General features: G+C 42.5%; 1 protein-coding gene across 1 annotated transcript in view; it reads left to right on the forward strand.

Moving 5' to 3' along the window:
* LOC147748866 (protein-associating with the carboxyl-terminal domain of ezrin-like) overlaps positions 1-25,012 on the forward strand; it is a 1,120,148-nt gene that overhangs the window by 966,752 nt on the left and 128,384 nt on the right. The window contains exon 11 of the mRNA XM_086964312.1: positions 22,169-22,908. Coding sequence (XP_086820438.1) covers positions 22,169-22,908 — 740 coding nt within the window. The remainder of the gene's footprint in view (positions 1-22,168; positions 22,909-25,012) is intronic.

A 25,012-nucleotide genomic window follows, 5' to 3' on the forward strand; every position in this document is an offset into this window, starting at 1 on the left:
CCCTGCTGCTGCAACAGAGGATCCTCTCGAAGGGGCAGCCTGATCGGAGGATCGATGCTCATTTTCAGAAGCTCATGATACCAGACTCTCCATGTCCAGTCTGGAGCCACAAACGATAGATTGGGCCCGGTCGTTCCTGATCTTCAGAACTCTGGGCAGTAGTGGTATGGGCAAAAAGGCGTACAGGATGCCCAAGCTCCACCAAAAGCGAACAGCATCTCCAAGTGAGAGCCGCCTTAGAAGCGCACAAAACTGCTGACATTGCTTGTTCTCTGTAGAGGAAAACAGATCTAACCAAGCCTCTCTCCACTACTGAAAGGGACCAGGCGCCAACTTCCGGATGGAGACACCACTCATGATTCTCTAGGTATCGAGGGCTGAGTTTATCTGCCCTTGCGTTCAGGGAACCTGCCAGGTGTTGAACCACCAGGGAAATGTTGTGCTGTTCCAACCACATACAGAGATGCGGGGCCTCTTAGCAAATGGTCTCTGACACCCCTCCGCTTTGTTGTTGCAATGCCACATGGCGGTAGTGTTGTCCATGAACTCTTGAACTAGCCTTCCTTTGATGGAGGATAGTAAGGTTTTCAACACCAAATGGATCACTCAGAGCTCCAGCAAATCGATGTATAGTCTAGATTCCACTGGCCACCAGCGTCCTTTGATCTCCAGATTTTCCGATATGGCTGCCCCATCCCAATAGTGACTCATCTGTCACTACTGTAAGGTCTGGTTGGGGAAGGGAGAGGAGTCTGCTTCTGACCCAATCGCGGTTCGTTATTCACCACTGCAGGTCTTGTGCAGTTCCCTCCGAGATCTGGACCATGTCGGAGAGATTCCCCTGATGCTGTACCCATTTGAACTTCAGATCCCACTGCAGAGCCAGCATGTGCCATCTGACATGTTTTATTAGCAGGATGCAACATGTTTTATTAGCAGGATGCAGGAGGCCATGAGGCCCAACAGCCTCAGTCATTCTCACTGAAATCCAGAATAGAGGCTGAAACATCTGTATTATAACCTGAATATCCTGGACGTTCCACTTGGGAGGGTATGCCCGAAACTGCACTATGTCCAGAACAGGTCTGATGTAACACAGCATCTGAGAGGGAGTCAAGTGGGACTTTGGCATGGTGATAGTGAACCTCAGTGAATGCAGGAGGTTTGCCATAGTCTGGAGGTGGGAAACGGCAACCTGGGTTGAGCCCGCCTTCTGCAGGCAGTTGTCGAGATAGGGGAAGACTGGCACCCCTGATACGCGCAGAAGAGCTACCACCACTGCCATCACATTGGGGAACACCGAGGGGCACTGGTAAGACCAAAGGGGAGCACCGTGACTGAAACTGCTTGTGGCTTACTGTAAACTGCCGATAGCATCTATGAGCAGGCAGGACAGGGAAATGAAATCAGGCGTCCTGCAAGTCTAAGGCTATCATCAAGTCTCCCGGGTCCAAGGCAGACAGAACCTGAGCTAATGTGAGCATCTTGAATTCCTCCTTTTTGAACAAGTGGTTGAGGGCTCGAAGGTCTAGGGAAGGACGAAGGCCCATGTCCTTTTTCAGGACTGGAAAGCAGTGGGAATAACAACCACAGACTACTTCTGGCACCGGAACCCTCTCCATGGCTCCCTTAGCCAAGAGAGTTGTGACCTCTTCCCGGAGCCAAATCAAATGATACTCTGTCAGACGGTTGTAGGAAGGAGGTATGTCAGGACCTGCTCCACGGGAACCGATTGATGAACAAAGGGGTCCACCTCCTGACGTTACCAACCCCCTGAAGGTTATACACAGGGGGTTCGAACCATCAGGCGAGGGATAAATAATGAAAAAGAGACCGGGGACGGGTAGGGGTCAGCAGGGACAAGGGATCTGAAATGACAGAACAAAAGCTTTATAACACCTGCCAATAATCTGACTAACCACAATATAACTCAATAGACCGCTGAATACCTTATGTGGCTGTACACAGTCCGCCAACAAGTCTAAAGGTTTAACAGTTCTGTTTCCTGTAATGAAAGACACTTGTTAACACATATATCTTACACAGGTACATGCTCTTGGAAATACACGCCCTGTGAGAATACACACCATTTCATGTGGAAAAGAACCTCAGATTATTGATCCCTCCCTGGTTTTTGAACATGTTCCTCTAAATAATTCTTTGAGATTAGCACAAGTTCATAGTCTGAATACTTTTAAAACGATTTTGCAGTAATTACCACACTTCATCAATTCTTATAGCAAAGTTTTGTCCCCTAGTATACTTTAGACTATTCCTTCAGTTCTACAATGTTTTATCCGTGAGTGCACTCAAACAATAGACAATGTCTTTCTCCAAAATAACGGCAACGTGTGGTTGTGACCGCCACTACGTTCCGCTATGAAAACAAACCAAAAGCACAACTCAAGTTCTCTTAGATAACGGCAACGTGTGGTTGTGACCGCCACTACGTTCCGCTATACAGATAAACCACAATTACTATTCACTCGCCAGTAACATGTAGTGAGCCCACCACTATGCTCCGGACAACACGGGACAAGGTAAGCTCCCTTCTGCAAACAACCACGGAAGCTTGCAGCGGCCGCCGCGAAGCTCCGGGTAAAGGAGACACGCACCCAAACGGTGCGCGCCTTTCGAAAAGCGAAGGTCACGTTCTGCAAACAACCACGGAAGCTTGCAGCGGCCGCCGCTAAGCTCCGGGTAAAGGAGACACGCACCCAAACGGTGCTCGCCTTTCGAAAAGCGAAGGTCACGGTATTATAGTTGCCGGTAGGCGCCCGAGGCCAGGGCTCCTTCCCGGTTTGGGGAAACAATACCTGGAAGTTGAAACGGAGCAGGAATCAGCGCTCCCGCTTCTCTTTAGACAGCAACAGCTCGAACAACGCTGGACCTCCCAACAAGACAAGAAACACAGACATAGGACTAGGAATTACTTGCAACGAGTTTCCTGTATAACCACACTATATACTTCCTCCTTGCAAGGATCATGGGATATGTAGTTCCTAAAGATTAGGTAGGCGCTGAATGCTGGAACCTGACAGTATGCCCTCTCTCCTAGCGCCTCCTAGGCCCAGGCTTGGTAGGAAACCTCCGATGAAATGCCCTGACGGCCACTGGAGCATGCACGTTCACTGATGGCTCCCAGGAATCGTCCTCAGTTGAGTAGCCCTTCCAAGCTACCAGGTACCACAATGCGCCTCTGCGACGTTTGGAGTCTTTTATGCATCGCACCACGTACTCCAAACCATCGTCACACATCACTGGAGGGGGAGCTCTCCGACGGGCCGCAGAAGCTGGTTTCAACAAACTGCAGTGAAATACCGGATGGATACGGAGAGAGGCAGGAAGCTTCAGTCGATAAGCCACAGGATTAACCTGTTTCAACACCACATACGGGCCAATGAATTTTGGATGGAACACCGAACGGAGCTTGAACCTAATGTTTTTGGTGGATAACCACACCTTGTCTCCCACATGGTACACCGGTCCCACACCACGATGTTTATCTGCCCATTTCTTGTACTCCTGTTTGGCACGAACCAAATGACTGGTCACTTTCTTTTGGATTGCATGCAGTCGTCGAACCGTGCTCAAAACCGAAGGTTGATTACCCACTTCACCAGGAATTGAAATTGGTAAGGCCCGGGCATCGAATCCATAGTTGGCATAGAAGGGGGACACCCCTAACGAACTATGCCAGGTATTATTATAGGCAAATTCCGCTAGCCACAGCAGGGACACCCATGAATCCTGTGCCTCTGACGCATAACACCGTAGGTACTTTTTTAGCGTCTGATTGAGCCGTTCGGTCTGACCATCAGTCTGTGGGTGGAAGCTGGTTGACAGAGATGCTTTGATCTTCAACGCCAAACACCAAGATTTCCAAAAGCTCGCAATGAACTGCGGACCCCTGTCCGAAATAATGATTTCAGGGATTCCATGAAAACGAAAAACATTAGACAACAGCAACTGCGCTGTTTGGCCTGCCGTGGGAAGGTTTCGGCACGGTATAAAATGTCCCATCTTAGTAAGACTGTCCACGACCACCAGTACCGCTGTATGGCCATGATCAGAAGGTAACCCAGTGATGAAGTCCATACTGATACTCTGCCAGGGTTTCTTTGGAGTGGGCAGAGGCATAAGTTTCCCCTTACTCTGGCACTGCATCGTCTTTGCACGTGCACACTCCTCACACCGGCCCACCCACTCAGTAACGTCTCGGGACAAAGTATCCCACCAAAACTGTCGTTGGACTAAAAGCACCGATTTCTTTATGCCTTGATGACCAGACATCGGAGAAGAGTGACACCACTCAAAGGCCTTTTTTCTACTTTCCAAGGAAGGTAAGAACAGTTTCTTTTCAACAAAAGGCAAACCCCTGATAAGGGATCGTCTGGTGTCTTTGCTACACCATGACCTCCAGGCTGTCTCGGTCTTTTGTCCCTTGATTGTCTCTAGGAAGACATCCGCATTAAGCACACAGATCACTTTGCTAGGCTCAATAATGGCATCCAAGGCAGGATCGATCTTTACCTCTAAGGAGTCTCCCAAGCGTGACAACGTATCTGCTTTTTTGTTTTCAATGCCTGGACGGAAAGTTATCAGAAAATTATACTCCGCAAAAAACAGCATCCATCGCATCTGTCTCTGTGACAGATGTCTAGCTGTTCTCATATATTGCAGGTTGCGGTGGTCAGAGAACACGGTCACTGGATGTAAGGCCCCCCAAAGGTACTGTCTCCATTCCTGGAAGGCCTTTTTAATAGCAAGGAGTTCTTTTTCAGCTATAGTGTAGTTTTTCTCCGCTTGGCTCAGTTTTTTGGATAGATATGCCACCGGATGGAGTTGACCTGTTTGTACATGCCTTTGGGACAGGATAGCCCCTACTGCTTCATCCGAGGCATCTGCCTCTACAACATACGGCAACTCAGGTTGCGGATGTGCCAATATGGGTGCAGTAACAAACGCCCTTTTGAGCAGATTGAAAGCAGAATCCGCTTCCTGCGACCAATCGAACACCACCCCTTTTCTGAGTAGCCGAGACAGAGGTGCAGCAAGGCGCGAAAATCCATCAATAAACCTCCTGTAGTAGTTTGCAAAACCCAGGAAACATTGAACCTCTTTCACGGTTTTAGGATTGGGCCAAGACTGGACTGCTTGCACCTTCCTTTCCGCCATTTGCAATCCATCTGGACATAGCATGACCCCCAAGAATTCCACAGTGGTTACACCGAATTCACATTTACTTAATTTACAGAATAGATGGTTCTCTCTCAGTCTCTGTAACACCTGCTTCACATGGTTGTGGTGTAATTCATCATTACAAGAATAAATCAGAATATCGTCAATGTACACCACTACACTGATGTTTACCAGATCTCTCAGGACATCATTCAGGAAGTATTGGAAGGCGGCCGGGGCGTTACATAATCCAAACGGCATAACCATATATTCAAACAACCCATAGCATGTTTTGAAGGCCGTCTTCCATTCATCACCCTCCCTCATCCTCACAAGGTGATATGCCCCCCGGAGGTCTAACTTAGTATATATGCAGGCCTTTCGTACTTGGTCTAATAGCACAGGAATGAGGGGGAGAGGGTACCTGTTACGGACAGTGTTTTTATTCAGCATCCTGTAATCCACACAAGCCCTTAATTCACCATTAGCTTTCGCTATAAAAAATAGGGGAGAGGCCGCTGGGGACTTGGAAGGGCGGATGAAGCCTATATCTTGATAGTGTGTTAGATACTCTTTGAGATGTTTGGTTTCAGGCACAGATAACGCATACACCCGACATGTGGGCATCAGGGCACCCTCAACCATGTCAATGCAACAGTCATACGTACGATGAGGTGGTAGTTCATTAGCCAGCTGTTCGCTGAATACATCAGAAAATGACTGATAGGCACCTGGTAAAGCTACTTCCTTTTCGGCCGCGGTCGCCACCTGAAAGGGAGTAGACAACTCCCTAGCCTGAGTTACAGGACGAGCTGACATATGTTCCTGACACCCTGATGAAAGGAACTTCAATTTTTTCTCTTTCCAGTCAATGTCAGGGTTGTGATAGGAAAGCCATGGCATACCCAAAATTACCTCATATTGAGGAGCCTCAATTATGTTGAGGGTTAACTTATCTCTATGTTCCCCTTCAGGTAGTTCTACCACCAACAACACCTCCTCGGTCTGTTCAGTAATCTTTCCGGATGTTAAAGGTTTCCCATCTACAGCCCATACTTCTTCGGGGTGTGCCCTGTTAATTCGTTTTAGATTTAGGGATGTGACCAGTCCACTATCTATAAAATTGCCTGTGGCTCCAGAATCAATCATAACCAATACTTGGTGGCCAACAAAATGGCTTTCCAAACACATGGACAATACTATATGGGACACTGATTCCTGAAGCACATCACATACCAAAGAAGGCAGTTTTAAGGGTATCTGATCATCTCTATCATCCGTATTTTTGTCATATGTCTCGGTACTGGAAACTGCTAACCTTTTCTTGACCCAACTCCCTGTACTTTTCGGCTTGGAAGGACATTCTCTCACATAATGACCTTTTCGGCCGCAATACATACACAGCCCCTGGGTTCTACGGGTTTCTTTTTCCTCTCTGGTCAAAGGTGCTCTCACTGCCCCTATCTCCATAGGTTCATGGCTCTCCCCTATGGATGATGGCCCTTTCTTGCTGAAGTACTCTGGCCTAGAGGATCCTCTGTCCCATTTTCTCCTGTCCCCAGACCTCTCGGACATTCTGCCATCAAGCCTCAAGGACAAGTTAATCATACCTGCACAGGTAGTGGGTTGGGGGTCTATTTGCGCTATGACATCTTTCATCCCATCCCGCAACCCTTGATAATAGATGGACATCTGTTTCTCTTCAGGCCAGGATGACTCGGCCACCAATCTATTAAAGGATGTTAAATAGGTAATCAGTTCGTTACGTCCCTGCCTCAACTCCATCAATTCTTTGTCTGCCCGGAACGTAGTGGCTCTTCTATCAAACACCCTCTCAAACTCCGTTCTGAAAGCCCCCCAGTCAGAAAGAATGGCATCATCTCTCCTTACTAGTGGAACCGCCCAACTGGCTGCGTCTCCTATCATATAAGAGATGGCAAATGCTACTCTTGAATGGTGGTTGGGAAAAGAAGCAGGTTTGCAAGAGAAGTGCATCATTATCTGGGTGAGGAATATCTGCGTCTTAGAAGAATCCCCAGAATATCTCTCAGGACTTGCCAATGGGATAGGAGGTGGCACAGTTACTTGTATACGAGGATTGAGTGTAGCAGCATCAAAGGGATTGCCAGCAAGTCTATCCACTCTTTCCCTTAAAGCTGTGGCTTCTGCTCTTGAGGCGGTAGCCTCTGCTCTTGAAGCCACCAACTCTTGTTGAACTATAACCAATGCTTGTAGTACTTCCTCTAGGGTAGCCATGTTTGTTCAACAACCGTGTCAGGTGGAGCATATATCTTGGGCAAGTAATTCTGTCAGGACCTGCTCCACGGGAACCGATTGATGAACAAAGGGGTCCACCTCCTGACGTTACCAACCCCCTGAAGGTTATACACAGGGGGTTCGAACCATCAGGCGAGGGATAAATAATGAAAAAGAGACCGGGGACGGGTAGGGGTCAGCAGGGACAAGGGATCTGAAATGACAGAACAAAAGCTTTATAACACCTGCCAATAATCTGACTAACCACAATATAACTCAATAGACCGCTGAATACCTTATGTGGCTGTACACAGTCCGCCAACAAGTCTAAAGGTTTAACAGTTCTGTTTCCTGTAATGAAAGACACTTGTTAACACATATATCTTACACAGGTACATGCTCTTGGAAATACACGCCCTGTGAGAATACACACCATTTCATGTGGAAAAGAACCTCAGATTATTGATCCCTCCCTGGTTTTTGAACATGTTCCTCTAAATAATTCTTTGAGATTAGCACAAGTTCATAGTCTGAATACTTTTAAAACGATTTTGCAGTAATTACCACACTTCATCAATTCTTATAGCAAAGTTTTGTCCCCTAGTATACTTTAGACTATTCCTTCAGTTCTACAATGTTTTATCCGTGAGTGCACTCAAACAATAGACAATGTCTTTCTCCAAAATAACGGCAACGTGTGGTTGTGACCGCCACTACGTTCCGCTATGAAAACAAACCAAAAGCACAACTCAAGTTCTCTTAGATAACGGCAACGTGTGGTTGTGACCGCCACTACGTTCCGCTATACAGATAAACCACAATTACTATTCACTCGCCAGTAACATGTAGTGAGCCCACCACTATGCTCCGGACAATACGGAACAAGGTAAGCTCCCTTCTGCAAACAACCACGGAAGCTTGCAGCGGCCGCCGCGAAGCTCCGGGTAAAGGAGACACGCACCCAAACGGTGCGCGCCTTTCGAAAAGCGAAGGTCACGTTCTGCAAACAACCACGGAAGCTTGCAGCGGCCGCCGCTAAGCTCCGGGTAAAGGAGACACGCACCCAAACGGTGCTCGCCTTTCGAAAAGCGAAGGTCACGGTATTATAGTTGCCGGTAGGCGCCCGAGGCCAGGGCTCCTTCCCGGTTTGGGGAAACAATACCTGGAAGTTGAAACGGAGCAGGAATCAGCGCTCCCGCTTCTCTTTAGACAGCAACAGCTCGAACAACGCTGGACCTCCCAACAAGACAAGAAACACAGACATAGGACTAGGAATTACTTGCAACGAGTTTCCTGTATAACCACACTATATACTTCCTCCTTGCAAGGATCATGGGATATGTAGTTCCTAAAGATTAGGTAGGCGCTGAATGCTGGAACCTGACAAGGTATGGCAGGAGGTGTGATCTCGAAGTGGAGGTGCAGCTACGCGCCGGCCTGCCACATATCCTGCGATATTGGTGAAGGCCGGGTGCCGGATGGAGAAATCCCTCCGGGGACCAGACAGGAAGCCGGAGAAGATCGTTGGGACTCCCGCATGCGAGATGACCAAGGGGAACAGATCCTGGACAGAGACACTCTGGCCGGTGCATTCCACAAGATGGTGGTGTAGACCTCGGAGCAGCACAGCGATCTGGCCGGAAACGTGAAATTGATTGTCAAAGTAAAGATCTAATATGGAGAGCGGGGCTGGTTTCTGCTCTTAAGCGGACTCAGGAGAGTTGCGATTACTGGTTCGTAGGACTGCGGACAAGGTTCTGAGGGCCTGATTGTAGCCTCTGCGACGAGGACGAGTTGTGCCAGCTGAGGAGGTGCCCGGAGTGCTGGGGACCTGACCGCACCCTGGAGGAGCACAACAGAGCTGAGCTTTCGGGAGAATGGAAAGGCGCACCGCTCGGAGGGGCAGTATAAAGTGGTAAGGAGCTGCGGCGGCCCCTTGGGGCCTGGTTCGAGGCCTAGGGGTGCAAATAAAAAAGACTAGTGCTGACAATATGCATACTCAGGGAGGCTGAGGGGAGCGAAGGCCCTGAATTGAAGCGGGAGCAGCCCACAACGGAGGCAGAGACAACTGGAAAGCATAGGGCATAGTGAAGACTAGACCCGGCGGACCACGGACTGGGAACCTGCTTGAGAAGTCTGTGATTATTAAGGACAGTGCAGCCAACGTGCTGCACGGTACGAGGGGCCTCCCTGGCGCTGGGGGTGATTGGGATGCTGGGTGCAGCCCACAAACTAAGAAATCTTGTGAATACCCTGCTTTAAATTGGTGGGGGAAGAACTGGCTACTACTCGGAGATAGGTCGGCACAAGGGTGTAAGCCAGCTATTGGAATTGACCGACTCTGATGCAGGGAAAGGTCTGGAGACATGAGTGGGCTCGCATGTAGAGGCCCTGTCCCATACCGCACCTTTGACCCTCCTGCTACCATGCGCAAACCAAGAGCGAGACAAACTGGGTCCACCCAGGATTAGGAAGAGGCCACACAAGACAGAACACAGAAAGACTCCGATGACCCCGTTCAATAGCGGCTATCTAAGATCTTGGAGGCAAATGCTGATTCGAAGGCCACCATACACCAGGGCATAAGCACAGTGTCAGTTGGGTTGGGCCTCCTTTGCACTGAATGTAAGAAACTGGCCGAGATGGTGAAAGAGACAAACTACCATTGCAAACTTAAAACCTGCCCACAAAGAACTGACCATGTGAGTGGGGGACTTGACAGATCGAGTCTGCTTACTGGAGAAAAGAGCTGAAGACCAGGAAGGCAGGGACAGGAGGAATAACATCAGGGTCCTGGGCCTGCTGGAAGGAGTGGAAGGTAGCGACATGGTGACCTTCCTGGAACACTGGCTAAGGATGGTAGTTGCACCTGAAGGCCTATCAACCTTTTACACCCTGAAGAGGGCGCACCATATCCCGGCTAGGCCCCAGGCGCCGGGACGCCCTCCTCGCCTGGGTGGGGCTCGGCTCCTTCATTTCAGGGACAGACACTCGCTTGCAAAAGTCCAGTCTGAAGGCCAGTACTGTTGGAGGGTGAAATTTTATGGTCTTGGGGCACTGGACCAGGTCGGCTTAATTTGAGCTGTTGCCTCTACATAATATGAGAAAACACACATGTGAGAGACAGGAATTGAATCAGGATTTGGTGCAGTTCATTACAATGAAACCACTTCAACAAGAAGTGCAAAAAAAACATTTAAAAATTCAATATTGAGCCTGGGAGTCTTAGCAAAGACTGGTCATTTAAAGACACATTTCTGGAATGAAGAACAAACTCACGCAATGCAAATATATTTTAGATCAATGGAAATGCAGAGAAGAGTGAAAGAGACAATTTCAAAGTACAGTAAGCATCATAGCCTCAGCCAAGGATCCTAGATAGATATATGTGTATGTATATATATATTCACTGAAAAAACCATAGGTTTCACACACGTTATAGTTAGGAATTAGCATTTAAAAAACCTTGAAAATTCAGTGAAAAAACCATAGGTTTCACACATGTTTTAGTTACCTGGACATTTCACTCATACAAAACCATTGAAATTCCCCCGTTCTAGTTGATCCAGCTAACTATAACTCGCGCGCCCGCAATGCACTGCTGATGACGTCACATATTAGATCACTCATGACATGGTCAGTGACATCACTCATGACATTACTATAACATGTGTGAAACCTATGGTTTTTTCACTGAATTTGCAAGGTATTTTAAATGCTAATTCATAACTATAACATGTGTGAAACCTATGGTTTTTTCAGTGAATTTGCAAGGTTTTTTAAATGCTAATTCCTAACTATAACGTGTGTGAAACCTATGGTTTTGTCAGTGAATTTCAAAGGTTTTGTAAAAGATGTTTTTTTAATTTACTAATTATTTTTTTTTCTTTTTATACAAATTTTTCTTTTTAAAATAAATACTATTTACATATTATTTTCCCTTAAAGTTAAATAATTATAAAACAAAGTACAAAAATAATTTTATTTTATTTTTATTTTCAAATTATTATTTTTTTTAATATGATTACAAGGTCCACGCACCGTGAGAGCTCCGCAAGCACACCGTTAACTTTCTGTGCGCTTACCCCCAAAAGTTTTTTAAATTCCAAAAACGTAATATCTACGATTTAATGTACATTTTAAAGGTAGACAATATGTGCAATAATGAAGAAAATGGGGTTTTAAAACTTTTAAGAACAGTATATTACTTTTTAAAGTAATTTCAAATCTAGAGAGGGTACTTCGCACGTGCACGCATCGTGAGAGCTCCGTCCGCGCACCGTAAATGCTTCAAGCTCTTACCCCCGAAAGTTTTATAAACTTAAAAACTTTATATCTACGTATTTATTGTACAATGTAAAGGTACACATTATGTGGGATAATAAAGAAAATGTTTATTTTAAACTTTTAAAGACCGTATATCACTTTATTAAAAAAAAAATTAAAAAAAACCCAGTTCTTTTTAGAACTACCTCTACTGGTCAAAAAAAGAACTAATTTCCTATGTTTGTATGTAGAAGTTTGTCATAGTAAATGTCAAAGTGCAAAACTATAAGGATGTAGTACAGCATAAATCTATAGGGTGTTTACCTATAGTATACTGTATTACTTCCAAAGCACTGAAATGTAACATATGTATATAAATATGTTACAACTCTATGCTTCAATTTGCACTATTAGTGAAAGTGCGTGAATGAATTTATATATATTAAGGGCAGTTTTATAATCCCCTGGTGTGTCTTTTACACAACTGATGCATCACATTTGTGATGCAGCAGTGGTACAAAAGATGCACCATAAAGTATGGTTTTTACAATCTGATGTACTTGCAAGGTGCATCTTATTGTAAAACAATGCACTAAAAGAAGGCTTTCCTGCATACATGGAGAATGTTCAGATGCAGGAACGCCTCGTAAAAGTGAATAAGTACAATTTATAATATTTAATTCAGTCACTTTTGGACTTATACTACGTGAAAATCCTGCACCTGTTTGTAAAGAGAGCAAAGGGGAGTAAGCGAAAGTCAGTGCAAAAGGGAAGGCGTGTGAGAAACAGACAGGAGGAAGTGGAGTGGGGGAAGTGGAGTGCGAATGAGTGAAGGCTTAGTGACAGTTAAGAAATGGATAAGAGGGTGAGTGAAGGGGAATAAGGGCGAAGAAAAAAAATAAAAGAGGGAAAGTGAGGGAGAGAGGAGGAGTGGTAGAAAGAGAGAGGAAAGAAGATTAAGTGTAAGGAAGAGACAGGGAGAGAGAGGGAGAGCAAATGACTGTGAACGAGTGATGACAAACTTTTTTTGTTTCTCATACTTACCTTATAAATAATGAAAACTTGGACAGTGATGAGAAAGTAGTTTTTTATTTGTTATACTTACCTTCTAAGAAATAAAAAATAAAAAAATAAATTAAATATTTATAAAAAATATAATATCTGTGAAAGACAAGAAAAAAATAAATTATAATATATACAATATGTATTTCACAATATAAGAGAGAAGGAAGGACATTAAGAGTCTGGAAAGGGGACTGAGGGATATAGTAGGAGTGAAGGAAACAGAAAGGGAAAGAGAGAAAGAATGAAGGATAGAGAGAGAGAGAGAGAGAGAGAAAGAGAGGGAGAGCGCCAAAGTTTGCCACCATCTGTGTGCACCAGGAGGAGCTTACATTTACATCAAGGCTGAGGACACAGACACAACTTCCCTTGTGGAAGGTCTGAAGGCATATGGGTTTACCCAACTGGTTACTAGTTCGACCCATCTGGCGGGTCATACGCTAGATGGTATTTTTACGAACGATGATAGGCTCACCATAGAGACCTCCATCCCTCTTACGTGGTCCGACTACCTAGCCGTTCCTTTCAATTTGAATATGTCTGTGGCAGTTGTATCCAGAGGAAACTCATGGGAGATCAGAAGAGACTTCAGAGTGGTTAACAATGATACGTTGGCCCCGCTGTTTCCAACGGTCAGTATCTGTCCGAGTTTAGACCCAGATGTGGCGGCTCAGAGCTGGTCGAATGGGCTGGGGAGAGCGATGGACATCTTAGCACCCCCTAAAAGGCACCGTGTTGCCAGAAAAAACCCATCGGCCCCCTGGAACTCTGAACGACTTAGAGGGTTGCAGCAGATTTGCAGACAAAAGGAGAGGGCCTGGCTTGCTACTCCCAATGACTCAGAAGAAAATACAGCATACATTAGCGCTTAAGGATTATAAAAAAGCTATAATGGAAGAGAAAAGGAACTATTTTATTAGGATCACTGCTGGGCTGGGATCATCTAGGGAGCTCTTTAAAACCATAAACTCCCTTTCGGTCCCCAAGTCAGCTAACTCTGTGATTGAATCACAGATGTTGTGCAACAACATTGCTGACTTCTTCCTAACCAAAATAGCTGATATTCATTCTTCATTGGAAATCCTTAACCAAAAACTGAATAGTGAAGCTGACTCCCATGCCCTTACAGTGCATTCGGATGACACGAACATAGATGGGGGATCCAGCCCTACTCCCCTCTTTTTGAAATTTCCTGAGCTGTCCTGGGAGGAGCTAAACTGCATCTTAGATGCCACCAAATCCTGCTCTCCTTTGGACCCCTGTCCTCTGAAAATTCTAAAGGCCTGTAGAGGTATCCTATTACCATCCCTTCTTGAGATTTTAAACCGCGCTATCACGGAGGGAATCTTCCCTCAAGTGTGGAAACTCGCTGTGGTTAAACCTCTTCTTAAGAAGGCCTCTCTGAATCCTGAGGTGCTGAAAAACTTCCGGCCGATTTCGCTATTACCAGCACCGGCAAAAATTCTTGAAGCTCACTTAAATCGGCTTTTAACAGCATTTCTGGAAAGGGAGAATCGCTTGGATTCCTCTCAGCATGGATTTCACGCGTCCCTTAGCACGGAGACTGCCCTTACGGTGGTGGTAAATAATATTAGATCTGAGGTGGACAAGGCCAGACCACTCTGTTGGTCTTGCTGGATCTAACAGAAGCCTTCGATACCCTGTCCCCCTCTATCCTGGTGGATAGACTGAGGGGGATCGGGGTAGAGGGTAGCGCCCTGAATCTCTTGTCCTCTTTTCTGCACCATAAACAGCAAAAAGTGAAACTTGGTGATTTTAGGTCCCCCACTCAGGCGGTGCAATGTGGAGTCCCACAGGGCTCGGCGCTTAGCCCGGTTCTGTTCAACGTATACGTGCCCCCCCTTGCCAAAATAATAAGAGAATTTGGATATCAGGTGTTATCCTACGCTGATGACACACAGATCATTGTTTCGACAACTCAGTCGGGGTAAGACTCTGCTGCAAAATTAAAGACCTGTATGGAATCAGTATCATCATGGATGATAAGGAACTTTCTTAAGCTCAATGGTGAGAAGACCGAGGTGCTGGTAATTGGTAGGAATCAAGATCTGTGGAGTGAGGAGTGGTGGCCTACCTCCCTGGGCGAATGCCCCCGCCCGGCCAAATTCGTTAATAATTTAGGCGTAATCATAGATCCTACCCTGTCATTTGACCGACAGGTCAATAAAACGGTTGGCACCTGCTGTACCATCATTCGTACCCTAAAGAAGATAGCTCCTTTTCTATCTCCTGAGGCGCGTAAACAATCGACGGTCGCCCTGGTATTATCCAGGATTGACTATTGTAACACTCTTTATGGCGGTATAAATAAGAAAGAGATCCAAAAATTACAGGTAATCCAGAATGCGGCCGCCAGGCTAGTTTTGAATCTGCATAGGCGATCGTCAGCGACGGCGGCAAGAAGAGAACTGCACTGGCTGCCCATTCAGGCGAGAATATCATTTAAGATTCTCTGTTTTGCCCACAGTGTGTTCTTTGGATCAGGCCCAGAAGGGGTTAAATCCCTATTGACATCCTACATTCCCAGCAGATGCCTTCGATCTGCCTCGAAAAATCTGCTCATAGTTCCGAGGGTTAACAAGGCGAGATGGGGCGGTAGAGCCTTTTCCTTGTTGGCTCCGTAACTATGGAATTCACTCCCGCCCGAAATTGCTAGACAGCCGTCTCTGACAATCTTCTGTAAACTTATAGAAACGTGGCTGTTCTCCCTAGCCTATTAATTCTGATTCTCACAGTGTCTCCACTCTCTTATGTTCTGCCTCTGGTTCGGTTTCTGTCGTTTCCATCTGATAGCGCCTTGATGCCCTTGCGGGTTAAGTTCTTTTTGCGCGATATAAATATCCCATTCATTCATTCATTTATCAGGGCTCCCGCAGCCTGGGACACACGCAGGCAAAACCTGGGCCAAGGGCTGGCCCATCTGTGCCTCTCTTAGCTAGAAATAGGCTGGGCTGGGCCCCCCCTCTTAGTTCTGGTGGACGTACCCAGACTTTTGTTGCAGCTTTTTAAAAAGGTACTATTGTGAACAATATTTTTGTCAGCTAAGGACTCTGGGACAACCATTGTACTATGGTTTTTCTTTTTACTATTTCTACCTTTGTGATTTCCCGAGTACTGGGTAAAGAGTGAATTCAGGGTTTTCTGGTTGAAGCACATATAACTTAGCACTTGTTGCACCAAGATTGATCCAAGGTTATGCAAAAGAGAAAGGTTCAAGATGAGAGTGGGAAGCAACTAAGGGAGGACCAAAGCAAAACATCAAGAAAAAAGCTAAAAAGGCACATACGGCTAATACTAACAATTGTGTCATTGACCAAAGGTAGATTTGTGAAGACAGAGACACACAAGGAGAGAGAGAAAAAGAGGGAAAATGAGGGACTGTGAGGGAGTGAGGCAGTTATAGTGACTGAGACACAGGAAGAGACTTACACACCGAAGAAAAAAAGGGGAGTGAGGGAGGGTATAAAGGAAGGGGAGTGAGCAAAAGGGAGTAAGGGACTGAGAGAAAGGGAGTGAGTGAAGGTGAATGAGGGATTATGTTATTAAAAGAGAGTAAGAGGTGAATGAGAAGACACTAAGCAATACACTAACACAAGGGTAGTGATCGAGGAAAATAGGAAAGAGCAATGAGAAACAAACAGGAGAAAGAGGGAGATGGAAAAGATGATTGAGGATGAACAGAGAGTACTGATAGTGACAGTAAGACTGTAAAAGTGAATGAAGGGCAGTAAGTGTAGTGGTTGAAGTGGAGGAATAGGACTCAGATTGAATGAAGGGGAGTGACAGTTAGGGAAGGGATATAAATGTAAGGGAAGGGGAGTGATGGAAAACAAAGCATATTGAGAAAGGAAAAAGAAATAAGTGACAGACAGAAGGATTTATGGAAAGAGAGAAAAGAAAAGGAATAGTGGTGGACAGAGAGGGAGACAGTAAAAGACAAGATGAGGAAGAGTGACGGACTGTGAAAAACTAAATCAGTTATAGCGACTGACACAGAGGAACAGACTTATAGATGGATGGAAGAAAGGGGACTGAACGAAAGGGAGTGATAAAGTGAAAGAAGTGAAGTGAGTGAAGGTCACTCAGGGATGATGTGAAGGACATACAGTAAGAGGGCAGTGAAAACAGACTGATCGATACAGCAAAACAAGAGTAGTGATGGAGGAAGATAAAAAAACAAGTGAAGGACAGACAGGGGAATGAGACAGTTGCACAAGATAAGTGAGGGTGAAGGAAGAGTACTGATGGTGAAAGAAGGAGTATACAGGTGAATGTACGTGAGTAATTAAAATGAGGGACGAAGAGTAAGATGAGTAAAGGTGAAGGAGTAAGAGAGAAACTGAAGAAAGGATAAAGAGAAAGACAAGTAACAAAGTGATCAAAAAGTATTTTTTGTTTTCGTACTTACCTTATAAATGTAATATCTGTGGAAGATAATAAACAATAGTTATAATATATATTTCACAATACAAAATACAAAATAACTTGTACAATATGTTATGTTTTATTTTTCTGTTCTCAGAATATATTGACTTTCACTAAAAACAGTGACTTCAATACTACTCATCATATGACAGCGGGCAAAAAAAACCACAATCAAAATGATTATGTTTAAAAAAAACATACAACATTTCAATACATAATGTCAAAATTAGGAAAAAACATATCTTAAATGTTTTCTTCCAAACAACAATGTCTTACGTAAATAAAAACAATCACAAACTAATTCAACATTCTTACTTCTTTTTTATACTCTCAAAGTAAAGTTATGTATAAACATATATTACCAACATTTACCCGAAATACGCATTTTTAATTCACATACTTTTCCACATGGCCAAATAGTATATAAAAATTCCTTTTTTTGAAAAGTACTTAATAGAACTCTTAACCTTCCATTTCGCGATCTTCTGAATGATCACCTTCACTCATAAAGTAATTTTTAACAGCAGACTAACTTTTATTTACTGCACTAATCTTCCTAGGCCAATTATTTTCCCTAAAATGTGTTCTAAAAACACTAGGTAAGAATTTCGTAAGTCAAAAGGCAAACGTTGTCTGAAAGTCAATTCAGTATCATTACAATAAGTCCAGCCTTTTTTACATTTTAAATAAGCTGTATAATGTCCTGATGTTGTAGAAGGACCATCATGAAAAATAATTGCAACAGCTACAAAAGTTCTTCCTGAAATTGATAATTGAGAAGCCACAACATTTTTAATTAACGTTGTCAATTTAGTTCCATCAGGTCTACATCGTTGGAACGTTAAAATTACATACTGTCCATATCGTTGTATAAATAATCTTGATCGCATTTCAGAGTTACATTGGGTACAGACCATGTTTTGATCTGCATCCCTAACTAGATTATTAAAAGTCACTGATTTGCAGTCTGGTAAAGTCAAATATATAAATCTTTCAGTGTCTATTATAGTACTACTTGAAAAGGAACAATTGTTACAGTCATGTTGCCATTGATAAGAAAGGCCAAAAAGATTTTCAATATCTATACCTTGATCTTGCTATACAACAAGCATATACATTAGAAATTCCTGTCAATCTTGCTGAATATTCTGTGAAAATTGATTTACACCAGAACATATGTCTAAAACATTTCGAATATCAGAAACACTTTCTATTTTTGTTTTATCACTGCTACATTTCTCAAAGACAGAATTCAACAAACAACAAAATCTTTGATCCCGATTTTCAACAATCTGTTCTTGTAAGGTTTTGAGAAAAAAAACATTAACCACTACATTAGCATAGCAGTTGGCACCAGAACTGTTTTCAAACTGAAATCCAACATCATCTTCAACAGAATCCTTTTCCTTACTGCTTACAATTACTGGTTCATCTACTTTTTTTCTTTTCGCTACAACCTCGCTACAATTTTTCTCATTTCTTCTTTTTCGACCTACCACACGCTTTTCAAATAAAGGATATTGAGGTAAATTTGGAGCATATTCTCTTCTTAACCTATTATATTCTTTTACACAATCTAGATCTGTACTAATCTTTCTCTCATCAAAATCAATCAAGTATAATCCAGATAAAGTTCTGACTCGAGATAAAGCAACATATGCCATACCCTCCTTGAACACAGAACTTCCAGTATTCACCAGAGCACTATCTACACTTAAACCTTGAGATTTATGAATAGTCACCGCATATGCCAAACAAACAGGAAACTGTTTTCGGCGGGCATATAAATCTTTGACAAGCAAAAACCGAGCAGAACAACAACTCAATTGTTGTACTTCTTCAATTTCATCAAATTTGTTTTTCAATAATTCAATTTCATCTCTATTTCGGTAATTCACAAAATCAACAACATGACCCATTGCTCCATTTACCAAACCTCTTTCAACATGTAAATTCCATCGTAAAATGATACGACAATTTAAACATGCATACAGACTCTTTTCAAAACCAGCAGTTTTAGATATTTTCTTCTCAAAAGAATCCAATTTTGACTTCAACTTTTCTGACAAAGTAATAGTAGCTTCTTCATGCTCAATTCTATCAATAGCTTCCAGTTTTATAATTTCTTGATTTTCTAACTTTAACATTTTGTTGTTGAAGACTGAACATTCTTGCAGAGTTGGCATCAAGCATATCACTGATTTATTTTCAGCAATTTTTCCATAAATATTCTCTGGCAGAATATTTTCGTTTGGAAACATATTTGAAAGTAATCGTGCCTGTAAAGCTTCCTTGCCATGTTCACTTAATTTTCCAATTCTTATATCTTGAAGAATTCTTTTATAATCATCATCCTTTGCCTGTCGCATATTTTGAAGGAGCTCTGTATATTTGAAATATAACCATATATTAACATTTCCAATGCTTCCTAGGCACTTCCTGGTATCTTCATGTGTAAGCATTTTAAACACTAGTTGTCCTTTCACGGGAGTCAGCTGTAGTAATCTCCAAAAACAATGATGTGTTTGCCTCCAAAAAACACATCATACTATGTTTTAAGAATGTGTTGCATTCTTAAATGCACAAAAGCAAGCATTACATTTAATACCATGCCTACCTCATCAATAATGAGAAGTTTCATTTTTTTGAGGACTCTGGAAACTTCACAACAAGCTTCTCCAGATAGCTTGTGGTATTCTAATTTATTTTCATGCTCTACTGGCAGCATCAACAAACGATGTAAAGTAATCCCTTTAATGTTATGTGCTGCCAACCCAGTTGGAGCAGTAACAACACAAGAGAGCAATGACTCAGTTCTTTTTGTAGATAAGTTGCAATTCCTTTAATTAGGAAACTTTTTCCAGTTCCGGCTTCTCCACTCACCGACAGGCGGACAGGTTTAAATGACGTACATGAGCACTCTTTTTTTCTCATGACAAAAACCATGCTCAATCTGCTCTGTCACTTCGTCATATATTTGTTTTTGTTCAACATTTAGTTGTTTCTCCAATTCTTCTAAGTTTACTACATCCTCCTGAGCTTGTTCCATGGCTCTTTCCACCTCATTCATGGCAGTGGCAGCTTCATTTTGGATTATTGGTCCTCCTAGTGGATCCTGACTCAATGAAGCAGAACTCTGACTGTCTTGAGAACTGTCTCTAGCAATCTCTGCTGCAAAAGTAGCTTCTTGCTGTATTTTGTCATTCAACATTTGCAGATAATTTGTAAAAACAGGACATTCTGTGGTATTTTTGGTTGCATTGAATGAATCTTCATAACTGAGAAAATCTCCAAGTAGTTCTTTTTCTGTACGCCATGGCTTAAAGAGTTGCAAAAGAGCTAAATAGTAAAATTCCCTTTTGTCAGGAGTTTCACAACTCAATTTTCGATGATTAATCAAATGTCCTTTTCTTTGTTTCACCAGACATCCTTCACATCCAATCACAGCATATACTCCTTTATTGATATCTTCTGTAATATTCCTCTTAAAAGTATAGCTTTGCGGTACTTCATAGAGACAAACGTTCTCAAGATGATTACTTCTATTTGGGAAGTATGTATCCAACATATTTGTCTTCAAAATATCTGTACTGTTTGGTTCTTTCGCTGCTAAATACTCAATTTCTTGTACAGATTTCAAAACTCGGTTTCGTGTTGCTGCAAGACCTAGAGTCACCCAGATGATTGTCCTAGATTTGGCATATAGACTTGCAGATGATAAGCAATCTGAACATTCATATGCTCCAATTTCTCGATGAGTCAACATCTTCAAACTGTAGCTGTACAATTTCTTACTTAGGCTCTTTTCAAATTTCCTCCCTCATTTCCTTTAGTTCTGTCTTCTCAGATTTTGTAATGTAAGACGTTACATATCGAGCCACAGCAATGGAGTTGTCTGCAACATATTGAATATCCATGTTAGCATTCCACATGGATAACATGACTGGGTTATAGTCATTTATGTATTTGGACTCTTCATTTCTTCTTAAGTTGAAGGTATTTTTCGGTGATTTTCTTGTAACAGTATATTGCAAAGATGACATGAAATTGTTTAGTCTTCCTTTTGATAATACTGGTCGTGGAAATCCAAAACGACATTTTGTGTAGAACTTGTCCTTAGATTTGAACTTTCGACGTCAGTATTTTCCACAACGATGGCTTTGAAACCGTAAGACTTGATGTCTTAAATTGTTTTCTTCTGTACTTTTCAGAACAGCACATGTAGAATTGCACTTGGTTGCAATGAAGAAAGGAATCGAATTGACTAACCCCATTTGTTTACATTTGTTACGTTTTTCGGTTCACACATTGGTACCAAATCATTATTAGCACAAAAGGAATATCCAGCTTTGCTACTTTCCCTGTCACATTTGTTCTTAGTCACTGTATCTCCATTCACACAATTTGTGAACAATATTCCACTTGAGATGTGTTTTTTAATGATGATCTTTTACCTACTTATAATGGTTGCATTTTTAGGAAGATTTTGGAATATATTATCACTATGGTGCTTTTATTTCCGTAAGATCTGTATCCTGCTATCGTGTTGGTGTTCTGGATTTCCTCTAAGATTATTTCTTTTTATGTATGTTTGAACTAATTTATTTGTATTGCAAAGAAGAAGAGTGCGTTTTCCCTATAACACAAAATCAACAAAGTTTAACAACTTGCACCGCAGAACAGTTGTACTAAAGTGCTATTGTAATATGTATATGTGGACAAAATAATATTATTTAGTAACGTTTTCCATGAAATGTTAAATATTTTTTTTTATAGTTTCCCAGGTGTAAATTAACCCCATCCCATGTGATACCCAAATAATGACTTGTTATAAAAGTATCATTCATTTCCTTCACCTTAGGCTTTTCTGGAATTTGGTGTGGTGGTTATTGTTCAGAGAGAAGACATTTTCATAGAAGTGTGCTAAATCGGTTCCTTTGCTATTGTTTCCTAACAGAGGGAGACTTTCCTCCTGCCTTTACGCTCTCAGTGAATGACGATTCCAGTAGGCCAGGGATGTTAATGAATCAACAAGACATTTTTAATAATTATGCAAAGCCTGTTGAGGAATGGCCGGATTGGAGTGAAGGGGACGATGTGAAGAGTGAAGGCATGATTAGGGTACAGATGAGGCCTGGTGAGAATTGCGACAGCATAGAGATACAACCTCCGAAAAAGACAGAAGAAAAGTTGTGGGTAGAATTTGAATCTTCCAGCCAAGATTTCAGAACGGCATTGGGCACAGTCAGTGTCACACAACCATTTTCTGCCAAGTCCAAGCCAGTTGAGGATCAGTATGCAAATAAAATGAATAATTCTACAGATAATAAAGTAAACTCTCCGAGAGACTCCAGTAACAGCCAAGACCACCCAAATCAGGATGAAGAAAGTCCGATGAATCCTAAAATTTCCCAGGAAAAGCCCTTTGAGAAAAAGGCTTCCACCGTGATTGGTTTGGGCGAAGAGTTCACAATACAAGTAAAAAGAACATCTCGAGATCCAGAGTTGGACTGGTTTGCTGATATGGTCCCAGAGATTAAGCACTCTTCAACCAGTTTACTTTTACAGACTACAGCGATGGAACTTTCTACTGTGGACAGTTTAGAAGTGGTTTCAGGCCCCATTAGCCCGCAGAAGGGAAGCAATGTGCAGAGCCTGACCTTCTCATATAAATTTGCTGCAGATGAAGTTGCAGAGGTAAGATGTTTCACTGTACTGCAGGTGAGGTACTTACAACTTGTCATCACTGTCGAATGTTGAGATTGAGATAGAGTTTATGAATGTTCCACCTGGAAATAATTGAAATACATTGTAGTTGGATGTGTTCCTCACCTTTTGATTTAAGCCATATTCTGTCTTTGAATTTTGGTTTCTTTATTAATTCACAAAATGTAATATATCCAGAAAGGGAGACCAGGAGCCTGCTCATAAACCTGTGATCTCCCTGTTGCTCAGTGTTTGGGCCTAATTCCTGGTTACTTGGTGATACTTCCCGAAACACCTAACTGTAAAATGTTTATATTAGGAGTATTTTGGAAGGAGGCGTGTGCATGGCAAATGAAGCTATTGTGAAACATAACCTGACATTTTGTTAGGTAGCTTCGGTCCCTTTTCTATACTCGTCGGCTGTGTGTTTCTGAATTACTGATGGTGAAGGAGAGTGTATTGGTATGTTTTTCTATTTCTGTTGTTCATAAGTTGAGCTGTGTTTGCACTAGTGATTTGTTTAAATGGGTGCCTGTTTAAATTTATCTTCTTAAGTACAATCAGTTAGATCAGTTGCACACTCAATCCATTAGTTATTATTGATCTATGAGAAAGGAAAAGGTGAAATAACTGCTTTCTGCTATATGTGGTTAGGAGGATGGGAAGCAAAAGGTCTGGATGCAGAACTAAGCAAAGGTTAGTTTTCCAGTATATTGATGTGTTCACTGTAAAGTTTATGATGATTGCCTTTAAGGTTTCTAAGCCATAAAAGTAAACACAACTGCTGGTAAAGGTACCCACGTAGCATCTACTTCTCCCAATAATGAACCATTTAAATAGAAATGGCTGGTAGCATTAGGATGTGGTGGACCGAAAGATGAAGGGCCAGATGTAGGAGCCCTAATACCGGTCGGTAACGGCCGAATTCGGCCGTTACCGACCGGTATTAGGGTTTCCAGATGTAGGGGGCCTATATTTTACCGATTCTGTAAAGTTACCGAATCGGTAAATTTACAGAATCGGTAAAATATTTACCGATTCGGAAAAACCACATGTAGATGGCACTCCTAAGAATCGGTATTTTACCACCCAATCCTATTGGGTGGTAAAATACCGAATTCAGGTGTGCATGCACAGATGTGCATGCACACCTGTGCAATGTGACACACAGACATGCCCTTAGGGCTTGTCTGTGTGCCACATGGCACACAAGTCCGGAATTGGGGTGCTAGAGGGTGTCAAAGTGACACCCCCTGCACCCTTGCAGGATTCGGTATTTACCGATGCTGTAAATACCGAATCTGGGCTTCAAGACCCATAGAAATCAATGGGAAATACAGATTCGGTATTTACAGAATCTGTAAATACCGACTCTTACAGATTCGGTAATTTTTTACCTACATCTGCCTCCTTTCAATTTACTGACTCTTAAATACCGAATCGGTATGAGTCGGTATTTAAGAGTCGGTAAATCGGATTTACCTACATCTGGCCCGAAGAATGGTTGTCGATTCAGTAACTGACACAACCTGGTTTTTAATTATTTGTAAGTTCAAGTTAAACTTTTTTGGTAGTGGTCAGCGTTGCTGTAAAAAATTGCTTTTATTTTCCTTTATGTAGACTTGGTGCTATGTTATGATTATTATTCCAAGTCACTGACTTGCTTTTTGGTATATATCATTAACAAGGTATATCATATTGTATGTTTTGAAACCAGCTGAACAAAATTGCCCTCTCTTTGTGCAAAGGGCATTGAATGAAGGTGAATATTTGTTCATCAGTTTTGTGCTAGTAATATATTTACATGTAAATATAAATATATATATAAATATATATTTTAAAAATATCTTTTAACTGGCATTTATGTGTATAACAAAAGTATACGTAACACAATTACAGCACCATAGTCCGAGCAGTCCCAATACAATGCATTTGTACAGTAGTCGTTGCAATAAATCAGTAGTCAACATGCACAACAAAGATCATTAACCATATTATCACATATCATATTGCTTTGTATGCAAATAAATATAAAGATATATTACTTACTGGCAGTCACTAGTAGGTAATTCTAGCTAGTAACTAGGGCCTGCTG

The sequence above is a fragment of the Lissotriton vulgaris genome, chromosome 1_1 (genome assembly GCF_964263255.1).
Source record: "Lissotriton vulgaris chromosome 1_1, aLisVul1.2, whole genome shotgun sequence".
Classification (NCBI taxonomy): Eukaryota; Metazoa; Chordata; class Amphibia; order Caudata; family Salamandridae; genus Lissotriton; species Lissotriton vulgaris.